Genomic DNA, 16,011 nt, shown 5'->3' on the forward strand with positions numbered 1-16,011 from the left:
CAACCGCCATTTTAATGTAATTGCTTCTCATGAGTAAATGTAACTTGGATACCATTAAGACAACATTGCAATTTTAACAGTCTACTAAGCAGAGCATCCGTCACACAGAGACCTGCGCTCAATGAAACCTTTCAGGTAAGCTTAGAGCATACCTATGGGTGTAAGGCCACGGTGTTCCTATGAGCCCCACAAAAAAAGCTTGGATTGCTGCTGTGCTGCTATCCCCCGTTTCCCCCCTTGCCATCTGATCCACAAAACCCCCCCCACCCCGAAACCCACCATCACTGTGATTTACTTTGACTGGTGACCTCTAAGGTGCCCAATTTTTACAGGCCCAAAACAACAGAGTTTCACGGCTCCACAAACCTGACTGGGGTGGACACTTGGCATGCGAAATGTTAACTGGACAGGCAGTCACGTGAACGACTGGCTCAGGCCATGGCTCAGCCAAACTAAGAGCTTAAACAGGCATAATGAGTCACAATAGATTTAACCAAAGACCTGTACAGGTTTAAATAAGGAGACTGATATCCTCATGTTTCCACATATTATTTATTGCTTACATAACAACAATTCACCTACAGGAATACAGTCATATTCTAAATAATTCACCAATTCAAACATATATTGATGAGGAAAAGAAAATTATTGATATTATAAGGTCTCTTGCAATATTTCCCTTTATTTACTTTACATTTTTGTGGTTTTTGATTTTTTTTGTGTTTAATCTAAATTTCTTCCTCTCCTCATGTGTTGACCTGAACGTGAGGTGATATATCCTCAGCGTGATTTCTATTTAAGGGCCAGTTTTCCGGTTTCATTCTCCTGCTTGGGATTCTCGCCTTTCAACAATACATTTTGAACATTCAGGCATGCATTAACTGAATTTAATAGTCAGAATATAGCGTCCAGACTTCAGATATGCACTGTCTGGAGCACAAAGTCAGAATACTGCCCTCTTAATAGCAACTTTAGAGGGATAATCCATTTCTCCAGCCTTTAATTACTTCTCTAGTATTTATTCATACAGTTGGATGAAAATTTGCGCTTGTCAAAGGGACAGACACTAGTGCTGGGAAATATAGTAACTGGAATAGGCTATTGAACCTCTTAAGCCTGCTCCGTCGGCATTCAATTAGATCAAAGTTAATCTATATCTTAACTGCCTACCTTGCTCCAACAGCCTTAATACCCTTACCTATCAAAAAATCTATCAAACTCGGCTTAGAAATTTTCCATTGAGCCCCCCCAAGCCTCAACAGCTTTTTGGGCAAGATTTCCAGATCTCCGTTTTGAGCATCTGCTACTGATACCAAACTTGCAACAGGGTGGTTAGATACAAGTTAGGAGAACAGCTGCCTCTACCCTGCCCTACAGTTTATCTGTGTTTCTTTGCCTCCCCCTCTCCTCCCTCCCCGCAATCTCCAAAGAGTGTCTCTTTGCTGCTGGGTATTAGCACTCTAAAGTCCAGTGTAATATTATTAGAAGGATGCAGATTCAAGGCTCAGTTTCCAATTGAAGTTCTGCAAGAGCAGAACCTAGAATCTGAGATAGAGAGGGAGAACAATTGCAGAGGTGTACCCTCCTCTAGGGGGCTACTTCCTTATGGTTTCAGTGAATGACATTCCCAATTTAACGCCAGTTTGTATCCCACTATGGACATTTTAGTGCAGTGAAACCCTGGGAACTGGAAGATTCCTCCAAATTCATTTGACTTTCCTCCCATTGACCTGGGGCATTCCCAAAATCAGATTACAGACTGTGTTCTATTCTACTGCATTGCTTAGTCTCCCCAATCCACAATGGTTTAACCTAAATTAAATATACAACTAAAGGAGGGACATCTTCCCTCCATGTTCACAGGCAACAACAACGATTTGCATTTATGTAGCACCCTTAGCTAATAGAATATCCCAAGGTGCTTCATAGGAGCATTATCAAACACAATTTGACACCAAGCCACATAAGGAGATATTAAGATAGGTGACTAAAAGCTTGCTCAAAGAGGTAGGTTTTAAGGAGCATCTTAAAAGGAGGAGAAGAGGTAGAGAGACAGAGAGGGTTAGGGAGAGAATTCCAGAGCTTAGGGTCTTGCCCGCTGAAGTCACGATCGCCAGTGAAAATTGGGGGAGCGCAAGAAACCAGATAGAATTGGAGAAGTGCAGGGATCTTGGATGGTTCTAGGGCTGGAAGAGACTACAGAGATAAAGAGGAGGCCATGGAGTGTTTGTAAATAAAGACGAGAATTTTTACATCAAGGCATTGTCAGAGGCAGTGCCAATGTAGATCAGTGAGCAAAGGGGTGATGGACGAATGGAACTTGGTGTGAGTTAGGATATAGCAACCCTCAAGGAACAAATATGCACCAACATATCACAAAGGGCTTATAAGTGGTTTAAGCCACTCAGAGCACAATTAATGAATCTTTTGTGTAGATCCGGCCTCCACTGTACCTACTGTCTGTTGACTCAAGCAACTCCTGCCAAGCAATGGACCAGCTCAACTTGAGTCATTTGTAGTAGGAGAAGCCTAAATAGCTTTACCTCCCATTTCACTGCTTCGGATCTCCCTGTGCAACATACTTTTCACCAACTGAGATGTCAGGCTTCTCTCAGTGCCACTCTACAGTTAGTTGCCAGGAGGAGTGTGCACAAGAGAAACATGCATGCGAGATGTTCACATCTCACAGATGGGGAAGCACCTGGCACTAAGTTGCTCCTCACCATCTGATCATGCCAAGATGGAGACTGAGAGCACACTGTTTGGGAGTGGGAGGTTTTGGTTAGAGGGGGTGGTGGTAATGTGAGGGAGGCTCTGAGTCTAACTAATCTATGGCGGAGTCTGTTTCTAAGTTTGATAAAGAAATAGTTGTATTCCCAATTCACACAGATAACAACACAACGAAAGTACTTGACTAGAACTGAAACAAAGGAATCAGGGTCCAACCTCCATTATGCAAACTCCCCCCCAACTCCATGTATAATGTTTGTCTCATATGCATTAAACCCAGTTGGGATCTGTGTCAGTACAGAAGCCATACAAGGGTTAAACAAAGGGGAAATATATAATTATACAAGATCATGGTGTATAACTGTCTATGCATATAAGGAGAAAATCACCTACCAACATTTACATGAATATAAGATGTATATTAGAATAATAGAACTGAACAGCACAGAAGGAGGCCATTCAGCTGACCATTCCTGCGCTGATTCTTTGAAAGAGGTAACCAATTATTCCCCGTCCCCCTGATCTTTGCCCAAAACCTTGAAATTTTTTCCCTTTCATATATTGGGTCAATTGGGCCAGAGTTGGTTCATTAAATATTAGCATTGAGGTCAGGTAATTTTTCTGACGCCACTAGGCAGTTTAGAATTGTGACGTGGAGGGGAATCAGCAGAGGTGGGGAGTTACTGCAAACAGGCAAATGTAACTCATCTTTAGTCACACTGGGATTACAGGTCAACTGCACCCCATCTGCATTTCACAATAAATATTTCAGCAATCAAAACACACTGTAGCTATTTGTCATTGAGTATGCGACTTGTCTAAAGAAACTGTTTTGTGCCAGCGGGTTGAACAATATCCACTAGATCCTGAGGCAACGTCAGCCAGTCTTGAGGACGATGCTTTACTGAAGGTCCTTAAGAGCGGTGTTGCTTTCAAAAGCAAAGGGATCAGTTGTTGTTGTTCTTGTTAGTAATCCACCAGTATGCTATAAACAGGAAAGATAATAACGTAAGAACATAACAAATACGAAATGGAGTCGGCCTTTGAGCCTGCTCCGGCGTACAAGACCACGGCTGGTCTTCTGCCTCAACTCCACCTTCCTGCACTGTCCCCATTTAATACCTAAAAATCTATCAACCTCTGTCTTGTATGCAGTCAACAACTGAGAAGCCACAGCTCTCTGTGCTAGACAATTCAAAAGATCCACAATCCTTTGACTGAAGATATTTTCTCCTCATCTCAGTCCTAAATGGCCGAATACCTTACTCTGAGCCTGTTGTCCCATGTTCTAGATTTCCCAGCCAGAAAACAGCAGAAAACAGAATTTTACAACAATATATAAATTGGACAGAGCGAGGAATGGATTTTTTTCCCTTTCCAAACTCCCCACTCCTTCCCTCAAGGTGTCTAACCAAGCTGGGGTCTGGTTCCAAGGAAAATGTCCATGAGTATGCCTAGATAATGTAGTCTGATTTTAACTCAGGGAATGACAATAAGGTGGGGAGGAGGAGGCCGAGTTGAGTATCAAGTCCTCGTGGCCTTGGTTGGGCGATCCTGCATGCTCCCTGTCAGCCACCTGTCCCAACACCAGCTGAAAGTAGCAGCCTGGTGTCAGGCGGGAGAGTTAAGAGGCAGGAACAGTCACCAACACTCAGATAAGTCATGGGTTTTTGGTGGGGATCAGGGTCTTGACTTCTTCTTCTTGCGTATAACATCTTGCAGTTTTACAAATCTATGCTCATGTCAGACAGTCAAGTCACAGCACTGTGTGATGTTATTAGGTAGATTGCTTTGAATGCTGCAGCAAATTTACTATTGATGCCAATCCAAAAGTTGCACCATTTGTCCTTTAGGTCAAAACCTCAAAAGTGTTTGCAGAGCTCCAGAAAGGTTTGCATGATTTGAGTCACATATTCAGGAACCTTGAGATGGGAAGGCATGGGAAATCCAGAGCTAGGAAGGCCTAAACTTTCCTAATGGCGCCTGGAGAATCGTTCCTGTCTCCCCTTCTCCTGGCCCCAAGAGGGAAGTTAAAAGAAAGAATTTAAAAGTATATCTGTTTGACCTCTTCTGGCCATGGCTCTGCCTCCTGCTCACACATTTCTTGTTTGTTCATTGGATGAGATTATCGCTGGCTAGGCCAGAAATTATTGTCCATCCATAATTGCCCTTGAGAAGGTGATGATGAACCACTGCAGTCCATGTGGTGTAGGTACACCCACAGAGCTGTTAGGGAGGGAGCTCCAGGATTTTGCCCCAGTGATAATGAAGGAACGGTGATACATTTCCAAGTCAGGTTGGCGAGTGACTTGGAGAGAAAGTTGCGGATGGTGGTCTTCCCATGCATCAGCTGCCCTTGTCCTTCACCTTGGTGAGAAAAGCCACAATGGCATCCCCCCATTCCACTGGTCAAAATAGCAGTTGGACCTCAATGGTTAAGGTGGGACCTAATAGAAATATTCAAAACTATTTAGGTTTTGGCACAGCAAATTGGGAGAACTGTTTCCTCTGGCAAGTGGGCTGGTAACCAGAGAAATATTTGGCAAAAGAACTAGAGAGATATGAGGAAAAAATATTTCACACATACTGTTGGTAAGATCTGAATTGCACTACCTGAAAGGAATACTGGAATCAGATTCAACAGAACCTTTCAAAAGGCAGTTGGACGTGGAGTTAGACCATAAGACCATAAGACGTAGGAGCAGAAGTGGGCCATTCAGCCCATCGAGTCAGCTCCATCATTCAATGAGATCATGGCTGATCTGATAATCCTCAATTCCATTTTCCTGCCTTTTCCCCATAATCCTTGGTTCCCTCACTGATTAAAAATCTGTCTATCTCAGCCTTGAATATACTTAACGACCCAGCTTCTACAGCCCTTTGTGGTAAAGAATTCCACAGATTCACTACCGTCTCAGAGAAAAAATTACTCCTCGTCTCTGTTTTAAATGGGAAACTCCTTACTCTGAGATTATGCCCTCTGGTCCTAGACTCTCCCACAAGGGGAAACAACCTCTCAGCATCTACCCTGTCAAACCCCCTAAGAATCTTATATGTTTCAATAAGGTCGCCTCTCATTTTTCTAAACTCCAATGAGTACAGGCCCAACCTACTCAACCTCTCCTCATAAGAAAATCCCTCCATACCAAGGGGAGGTGGTGGCATAGGTGTATTGTCACTGGACAGGTAATCCAGAGACCCAGGGCAGTGCTCTGTGAACCTGGGTTCAAATCCCACCACAGCAGATGGTGGAATTTGAATTCAATAAAAATCTGGAATTAAAAGTCTGATGATGACCATGAAATGATTGTTGTAAAAATCCATCTGGTTCACTAATGCCCTTTAGGGGAGGTAATCTGCCATCCTTACCTGGTCTGGCCTACATGTGACTCCAGACACACAGCAACATGGTTGACTCTTAAAATGCCCCCTGAACAAGGACAGTTAGGGATGGGCAATAAACACTGGCCTAATTTTTAAAAACCCAGGATCAACCTAGTGAACCTTCTCTGGACTGCCTCCAATGCTAGTATATCTTTCCTTAGATAAGGGGACTAAAACTGTTCACAATATTCTAGGTCTGGTCTAACTAGTGTCTTGTATGGTTTTAGCAAGACCCCTATTTTTATACTCCATTCCCTTTGAAATAAAGGCCAACATTCCACTAGCCTTCTCTATTACCTGTTGAACGTGTTTGCTAGCTTTTTGGGACTCATGCATGAAGACCTTCAACCCCCTCTGTGCTGCAGCTTTCTGCAGTCTTTCTCCATTTAAATAATATTCAGCTTTTGAAGGGAACTAATTTGCTGGCCTATGGGGAAAAAGCCACCAAGCTAAATTTTCACTTTGGGGTTGAGAAACAGGAGTTAAGATTGCTTCGGGTCCTGAACCCACCCCTAGACAGAAACAGTCACTTATTGGAATTTTGACCAGACATCCCATGAATTCATGGGGAGACAGGTTCCCTGTCCTATTAAAGGTTCAAAATTGGATAGCAATCAAAAACCTTCCCACTTGAGAGGAGCAAAAGGCTATAGGAGAGGGTACTGAGATGGTGCTTCAACATGGAGATGCCCTCTCAGCAACTTTTTTAAAAATTCAGAAGAAAAGTAGAAAAAGCAGCCAGGATCCTCTATATCATTTTTATGATATAGCAAACAGAACTGCACACAGTACTGTAAGTGTGGTCCAACCAAGGTTCGACCCAGGTTAGCATAACTTGCCTACTTTTCAATTCTATCCCTCTGGAAATACAGCTGAGTGCTTGGTTTACTTTATTGACAGCCTTTCTAATCTTTGGCACAACTTTTAGTGATTGGTGTGTTTGTACTCCGAGATCCCTTTGTTCCTCTACCCCACCTAGACTTGCACCTTCCAAGTAATAAGTGACCTCCCTATTCTTCCTATCAAAATGTACTACCTCACATTTATCTGTGTGTTGAACTTCATTTGCCAATTATTTGCCCATTTGAAAGTTTATTAATATCCTCCAGTAATTTGGTGCGGTCCTCCTCGGTGTTGACTATCCACTGTCCCAACCTCCCAAACCTCCAACCAATCTGGTGTCATCCGTACACTTAGGAATTCTTGATTAATGTAAGAGATTCTGAGATTTCCAATTGACCACTTAGCCTCATGGCTTTCTGAGGTGAAGGGCTCCAGATTTTCACATTTCTATTTGGGCAATTACTGCTGACACCAAGCACTTACAGCTTAGGTAACGGTGAGGATAGATACAAGGTATGAGTAATGTTGCCTCTGTTCTTCTCTATAATGTCACTTAGCCCATTCTCAAACCAAACCTCAATAGCTTTTTGTAGGAGAGCTATCCTTAAAGGTTGGATGGCTTGAAATGTTTAATTAGACTCAAGTCCTCACGTTCAAATCCTGGCAGAGTTCAGTCAGCCTTTCATCCGCCATGGTGGATGGCATGAGTAGGGTGTTTTAGAATATGGGAAGGTCTCTGGAGATTGAGCAGTGCTCACTGCCCTTTTGCATGCATCTTATGACCGTTATAAAAATAGCAACATGTATCAGTAACACAGAGGGCAATTTAAAGCAGAGGAGTGGAGATGCAAATAAAACAAACTCTTAATAACATCATTGACAGGAATCAAAATAGGAATTGGAAGCAACAGGTATACCTCTAGTAAAACATAAACATGTAGACATCCAATATCCAAATTGAAATAGCCATTAAGAATAACGAGTTAACTTCATGCAAATTTCTAATGTTTTGGGTCAGGTTACCTGATCAAAGGACAATCTTGTTTTCCCAGCCAAGGGTTTTAAGGGATTTCAAGCCAGGACAGGTGGACAAAGTTAGGATATAGAGCAACCATGATCCCATTGAATGGCGAAACAGGTTTGAGGGACTGAATAGCCTCCTCCTGTTCCTATGTACCTGCAAGCTTGGCTGTCATCCTCCACTGGGAGCAGACTCAAAGTAAAAGGGGTCTGTTAAGATACATGCAGAACTTTCTTGGAGCAATATAACCCAACAACTGGCCACAGACATCCCAACTGTCATGGTTTTAGTTTGAGGCCTGTCATTTCAAGATTAAGGTAAGGCCCACTTGCGAGGTGAGAGCTCTAAAATCTCAGGACATTTGATAGGCCTTTATAAACGGGCCTTTCGTACATCTTGCCCCTCTCCCAGATGGATCATGGATCACAGAGTACGGTATTTTATGGTAGATGTTCCTGGCATGCAGAAGCCATTTATCCTGTCGTGAAGAGATGACTTTCTAAATGAATAAAAAAATCACTTTTATTTCGACATATAGAAATGGCATATGAAATTCATTTTTGCTATGAGGATGTAACTCAATAACTTCACAAACTATTCTCAAAGGTTTTGGGATAGGAATGGAATTATACAGCATTGGAGGAAGCTGTTCAGCCCATCATGCTTGTGCCAGCACTTTGGAATAGCTGTCTAATTAGCCTCACACACTTGCTCTTCTCTCATAGCCCTGCTGAAGCATCTGCAGCCACCATTCTTTCAGGCAGTGCACTCCAGATCATAACAACAGAAAAAGTTCTCCTCATCTTCACCCAGGTTCTTTTGCCAGCTTTTCCACATCTGTGTCCTCTGTTTATCCACCCTCCTGTCAATGGATACAGCTTTTCTCTATCTATTCTATCAAAACCTTTCTTGGTTTTGAACATCTCTATTACATCTCCCGCTGATCTTCTCTCAAGCGGTACAGTTTGAGAAAGGCACTTAGACTTTTAAGCTTGTGGGGGTGGGGTGGGGAGGTACAGGTTCTTGGGAATAGTGCAAGGGGTGGCTGGTGACTGTGATACAGAATATGGAGTTGTACTCTGACCTACCCTTTTTCAACAGAAGGTCTAAATGGGGAAAAAAGCGAGGGAAGATAACACAGAGAACATTTTGCACACTTTGTGTGAGTAATAGTCATTGGGCAGGATTTTACGACCCGCGGGCGGGCGGTGCCCGACCTGACTGGACGCAAAATAGCGCGCGATGACATCAGGCAAGCATCCTGATGTTATCGCGCACTCGTGCGCTATTTTGGTCGGCAAGTGCTCACCTGAGTTGGCAGCGCACCCGCCAACAATTAAGAGGCCCAATAAGGCCATTACTCAATTAATTAAAAGCTATTTTTCGCTGCCCGTCCGAACTTAGGATTGGCGGACGGGCGAATTGGCCAGGCGGCCTTTGGATTTTTTAGGGGACCTCATCCATGGGCGGGATGAGGTTTCCAACATTAAGTTTTAAAAACTAAAATGTTTTGGCAGCATTTTTACTACGTCGCTGTTCATGTGGGTGAATCCTATGTGGGGACCATGTTTTTCACATTCTCAAGATCTTCTTCTTGATTTTACAATTCTTCCCCTCCCTGAGGCAGCCAGCTCCCTTGCCTCCAGTGCGTGCTCCCCCGCACATGCGCAGACTTCAGCACTTGCACTCCTCCCGCCCCCTACCCCGGCAGCGCTGAGCTTCTCAGCGCGCCTTTCACACTGGCCGGCCGTTAGTTGGCCGGCCATCGTGAAACCGTGATCAGGTGCCAATCACAGGCAGCGGACCACCCACTGTGCCAGCCCAACGGCCTGAAAATCCTGCCCACTGTGTGTGTTATTGGTAACATAGTCATAACAAACACCAAACCAAACGTCAGCTAGGGAATAGGAGGAACAAAGGATTTCAGCAATTGCTTCATTATTTTGTTTGATGTCTCTCATTGAGTCATATGATGTGAGTCATGCAAGGAGAGAAATTAATGTCTTTAAGCTAGCACCTAGCTTTGATTATTTTCATAACCCTATTCTGTTCTGTTCTATATTTTATATGAACTTACTGAAATTAAGGAAAGAAGTAAGCTACAGGGCCACAGAAAAATCACTTTGCTCCACCTGGGTCCAGTTTCCGTTGTACAATTTTATCGTACTCTACTGTGGTATTTTACCGTTACATTCTTAAGTTTTGTGTTTGTGAACTGAAGGGAAGCGTCGAGAAGGAAAGGCATTTGCCAGAGAGGTTTTTATTTATAGAATCAGAATATTCCAATACAGAAACTTGGGCCAGGATTTTGCCCTGGTCGTCTGGGCTCGGCAGGAGCAGCCATGAAAGCGACCACCGCCACCCACCACCACCCCCCCGCGCCCCCCCCCCACCCCGATCGGGCCCCCGACTGGGATTTTATGCTGGCGGCCAACTAAGGCCTACCCAGCGTGGAACATGCGCTGCAGCGCTGCCTGGGTCGGGGCTGGAGAAGGGCGAGCGCGCAAGTTCGTGTCTGAGCGCAAGTGCGAGATATGAAAGCTCCCTGAGGCACAGAGCTGCCCCAGGGAGCTGAAGATTTAAAAAATGCAAAACTAAGGAATTTTAAAATGTTAAAAACATGTCCCCTCATGTGACTCACACGAGCAGGAACATGTTATGAATAAAATGTTAACACTTTTGTTTAATTTTTAATTGCTGTTGGAAACTTCATCCCGCCCGTGGATGAGGTTTCCTAAAAAAAAGCCAAAGGCCGCTCGCCCTTTCGCCTTTCCCACCAACCGTAAGGTTAGACAGGCCAGCAAAAATTTTAATTCAGTTGGTACTTTAATGGTACCATTTTAATTCAGTTGGTACCTCAATAGGCCTGTTAATTGTCGGCGGGCACACTGCCAACTCCCACGCGTGCCTGTCGACTGCAATATCGCACGAGTGCGCCATGATGTCAGGACGCTTGCCTGACATCATCGCGCGTCATTTTGCTCTCGTTCAGGTCAAAAGTGCATGCCCGCCCAACCAGCGCAATAGTCTGCCCATGTAATTTGACCTGCCCATTGTTATAGGTTTTTTTTTTAAGTTGGCCTGCCTATGTGCTATTCGAAAGATGAGTTATATATAGAAACTATACATTACCTCAAGCGATCTTAAGAAGCCATGCTTGGAAAGCATAAATTGGATTCCATTGCCCTGAGTTATACTTCTACCTGCACCTCACGAGCCTCCTCCCATCTTACTTCATCTAACCCTATTAGCATATCCTTCTATTCATTTCCCCATCATGAATTATGATAAAGATCTAGAACGTGCTGCCTGAAAGGGCGGCGGAAGCAGATTCAATAGCAACTTTCAAAAGGGAATTTGATAAATACCTGAAGGAAAAATAATTTATAGGGCCAATGGGGAAAGAGTAGGGGAGTGGGATTGGGAGTGGGAGTGGGATAGCTTGATCAAGGAGGCACGGTGGGCTGTATAGCCTCCTTTGCTGCTGTATCGTTCTAGTGTAGTGGAAGGACAGACCATTCTTTATCACGTATGGGGGCAGCAGGTAGGGTTTTTGAAAAGTTTTTATGTGAAGCAATTTTCAGATGCAGTAATATCTATCGGGATTTTCTGATCCTGCCCGTGGTGGGAATCAGGGGCGGAAAATTTGACGGACCAGCCAAAGGTCCGTTCACTCCTGGGGAAACTATTGGAAGCAATTCTGAGGGACAGAATTAATCTACGCTTGGAGAGGCAGGGATTAATCAAGGACAGTCAGCATGGTTTTGTTAAGAGAGGATCATGTCTGGCCAATTTGATTGAGTTTTTCCAAGAGGTGACCAGGTGTGTAGATGAGGGCAATGCATTTGACGTAGTCTACTTGGACTTCAGCAAGGCTTTTGATAAGGTCCCACATGGGGGACTGATAATGAAGGTAAGAGCCCACGGGATCCAAGGCAATTTGGCAAATTGGATCCAGAATTGGCTGAGTAGCAAGAAGCAGAGGGTGATGGTCCAGGGGTGTTTTTGTGACTGGATGCCTGTGTCCAGTGGGGTTCCACAGGGATCGGTGTTGGGTTCCTTGATGTTTGTGGTTATATATAAATGATTTAAACTTGAATGTTGGAGGGTTGAGCAGTAAGTTCGCAGATGACACGAAAATTGGTGGGGTGGTAAATAGTGAGGAGGATAGCCTTAGATTACAGGAGGATATAGACAGGCTGGTCAGACAGGCTGATCAGTGGTAAATGGAATTTAATCCGGATAAGTGTGAGGTGATGCATTCAGGCAGGACAAACAAGGCACGGGAATACACGCTGAATGGTAGGACCCTGAGAAGTACCAAGGATCAGAGAGATCTTGTTGTGCATGTCCACCGGTCCCTTAAGGTAGTGGGACAGGTAGATAAAGTGGTTAAGAAGGCATATGGGATACTTGCCTTTATTAGCAGAGGCATAGAATATAAGAGCAGGGAGGTTATGCTGGAACTATATAAAACGCTGGTTAGGCCACAGCTAGAGTATTGCATGTAGTTCTGCAATCCGTATTATAGGAAGGATGTGATTGCAGTAGAGAGAGTGCAGAGGAGATTTACCAGGATGTTGCCTGGGCTGGAGAGTTTTAGTTATGAGGAGAGATTGCATAGACTGGAGTTATTTTCCCTGGAGCAGAGGAGATTGAGGGGGAAATGATTGAGGTGTATAAAATTGAGGGGCATAGATAGGGTAGACAGAAAGGAACTTTTCCCCTTGGTGGAGAGATCAATAACCAGGGGGCATAGATTTAAGGTAAGGGGCAGGAGGTTTAGAGGGGATGTGAGGAGGAATTTTTTCACCCAGAGGGTGGTGGGAAACTGGAACTCACTGCCTGAAAGGGTGATAGAGGCAGATACCCTCATAACATTTAAGAAGTATTTGGATGTGCACTTGCGATGCCATGGCATACAAGACTATGGGCCTAGTGCTGGAAAATGGGATTAGAATAGTTAGGTACTTGTTTGACTGGCGCAGACTCAATGGGCCGAAGGGCCTTTTTCTATGCTGTAGACCTCTATGACTCTACGACATTTCTGGGACCAAAAAACCCAAGCCATTGTTTTGGTAAAATGCTCTGACCTGCTAAAGATTAAATAAGCCACTTTTGAGATTTATAAATCTATTGTCAATCTATATTGATTTCTGCTTGCGGAAAAAAAAAAACTCATGATTTTTAAACCCAATCTCTTAATCTTTAAGAGTTTGTCTGCAGATTTATGAGACTCTGGAGTTAGCATTACTGGGATGGGGCTTCCCAAATATGCATTATTCCTAAACTCCAATTCACTTTCTTAATCATTGATCCTTAGTCACACATACTTCCACTCCCTCCATTGCTGCTATAGCCACACTGTATATCTCTCCACAGATCTGCTGGTATGTCACTGAGGATACAAATTGTCTGGCTTAGGATCAACATAGGGGTCAATCCATTCACAGTGTCATTTGATTACAATCATTACTGCCACTTATATAAAGCACCTAATGTAGTAAAACATCCCAGGCACTTCACAGGAGCATTATCAAACATTTAATTGACACCAAGTCATGTAAGGGAGTATTAGGGATAAATGACCAAAATCTTGGTCAAAGAAGTAGGTCATAAGAAATGTCTTAAAAGGAGGAAAGCAAGGTAGAGAGGCAAAGGGGTTTATCGAGAGAATTCCAGAGCTTAGGGCCTAGGCAGCTGAAGGCTTGGCTGCCAGTGGTGGGGCCATTAAAATTAGGGATGTGAAGAGGCCAGAATTGGAGGAGTGCATAGACATTGAAGGGCTGTAGGCTGAAGGAGGTTACAGTTATAGGGAGGAGCAAGGTCAGGGAGGGATTCGAAAACAAGGACAAGAATTTTAAAATCAAGGTGTTGTCGGAACAGGAGCCAATGTAGGTCAGTGAGTGGTATGTCTAAGAGAGTTGATTTTGAATGCAGATAGAAGTGAATCAAAAGGATCCTAATCATTCCCTTTGCCCTCGAGTTCCCCTGGTCCAAGCACCAGAATATGCCACAGGTTTTCTCTTGTCTTCTCTTGCCTGCAATAGCTGGATCCCTACACTCAGGCCTCTCCATCTAGGCTCACCTTGTTCCCTGTCTTCATTCCTGTCCATTCCATCCCATTAAACGGTTTAATGAACTCAATGAGTATGGAGTGGCCGATGCCAATTAGCGCGTCTGAGGCAGCTCTGGTTGTGCCAGTCATTGCAGCACATAAAGGAGGCCGTATGCCCAGGGTGACTAACCATCTCGGATTTTCCAGGACTATCCTGTAATTAGGCCTTATGTCCCACCTCCCAGATTATGATTTCTCGGCATGCTATTTGTCCTATTTGTCGTTCCATTTTTGTGTTTTTGCATGCGTCCGCCAGTCTTTGTGTTTGTGCATGTGTTGACCCCAGAAGCCCCATGATTTGTGCTCGGGGCTTATCAGCGCTTGTCCGTAGGGGACGTTCTACTGAGCTCATGGTGGGACTTGTGGCGGTTGCACCTACCTCAGCCTCAGCCCCCCTCAGTTAGCTTTTCCAACCACCACTCCCCTCAGGGCTCACCAAAACCCCACCCCCCACCCCCCCAACACTCAAAGGTTCGCCAGAACCTCCCTTCACTGTCCCTTAATTTATTCTGCAAGAGTTGGCCCCATCGATTCTATGCTGAATTTTAGATTACTTTCAGATCACTCATATCGGAGATACTGATGGCACTCCCAGTGGCTCTGTGTTAAACGGATTGCCTCCGATACACGGGAAAGGTCCAAGTTTGAACCCTGGACTGCACTGACTTAGGTACTAATAAAATGGCCTAAGGCCTCGTGTATGAAGCAGTTTCGCTGTTCTGCTCATCTCATAACCTGGACAATTTCTGGGGCAGGAAGGGAAGCTGCGTTGTATTCTGGCTGGTGGGAATCAGAGAGGGTAGTTCATTAGGTAGTAATTCATCCTTTCTAACCCCTGGCAACAGAGGGAATTGCTACAGGTCTGTGAGCAGGCTTGTCTTCATGGGGTAAATGAGTGTCCCTTTGAGTAGAGGGTCAAGATTGATGCCGGCCTGACTGAGGAGACTGGAACAAGAGTACCAGCTGCAAGGGGACTGGAGGAAACAAGGAGTGCCAGGCCTCATTGCAAGAGAGAGATAAGCGTTAATGTGAACTGGCAAAGTGTGAGGGGGGAGAGAATGGACCTGCATTTCTAGGCCTGAATTTAGCAAGAAACCAGGCTCAATTGGATGCAGTGTCTCTATGAAAAAATGGGGACTTGAATGTGCCTCTGTGAAAGGGAATAGGATGGGGCGTAATGTCTCTGGAAAAGGGAGTTGGATGGGGCACAGTGTCTCTGTGAAAGGGAGTTGGATGGGGCACAGTCTCTCTATGAAAGGGAGTTGGATGGGGTACAGTGTCCCTTTGAAAGCAAGTTGGATGGGGTACAGTGTCTCTGTGAAAGGGAGTTGGATGGGGTACAGTGTCTCTGTGAAAGGGAGTTAGATCGGTTGCAGTGTCTGTGTAAATGGGAATTAGATGGCATACAGTGCCTCTGTGAAAGGGAGTCAGATGGGGTACAGTATTTTTGTGAAAGGGAGTTGGATGAGGTACAGTGTCTCTGTGAAAGAGACTTGGATGGGGTACAGTGTCATTGTGAAAAAGTGGGTGTTGGATGAGGTACAGTGTCTTTGTAGAAGTGAGTTCGATGGGGCACAGCTTCTTTGTAAAAGAGTGGGGAGTTGGATGAGGCATAGTGTCTCTGGGAAGGAGTGCGGAGTTGGTTGGGGTACAGTATCTTTGTGAAAGGGGGTTGGATGGGATACAGTGTCTTTGTGAAATGGGGTTGGATGGGATACAGTGTCTCTGTGAAATCAAGGGATTGATTAAGAAGGGGAAAATAGAGTACAAGAGTAAGCTTGCGGGAAACATAAAAACTGACTGTAAAAGTTTCTATCGGTATTTGAAGAGAAAAAGATTGGTGAAGACAAATGTAGGTCCCTTACAGTCAGAAACAGGGGAATTTATAATGGGGAACAAAGAAATGGCTGACCAA

The 16,011-nt window shown here is 44.4% G+C and overlaps 1 protein-coding gene across 2 annotated transcripts in view; it reads right to left on the reverse strand.

Moving 5' to 3' along the window:
- Nucleotides 1-538: 538 nt before the first annotated feature.
- Nucleotides 539-16,011, reverse strand: part of LOC121287486 (N-terminal EF-hand calcium-binding protein 1-like) — a 163,368-nt gene continuing 147,895 nt past the window's right edge. For both annotated transcript variants that reach the window (XM_041205416.1, XM_041205415.1), the window contains one exon: nt 539-3,715. In XM_041205416.1, coding sequence (XP_041061350.1) covers nt 3,678-3,715 — 38 coding nt within the window. In that variant the 3' untranslated portion in view covers nt 539-3,677. The remainder of the gene's footprint in view (nt 3,716-16,011) is intronic.

The sequence above is a fragment of the Carcharodon carcharias genome, chromosome 14 (genome assembly GCF_017639515.1).
Source record: "Carcharodon carcharias isolate sCarCar2 chromosome 14, sCarCar2.pri, whole genome shotgun sequence".
Lineage (NCBI taxonomy): Eukaryota > Metazoa > Chordata > Chondrichthyes > Lamniformes > Lamnidae > Carcharodon > Carcharodon carcharias.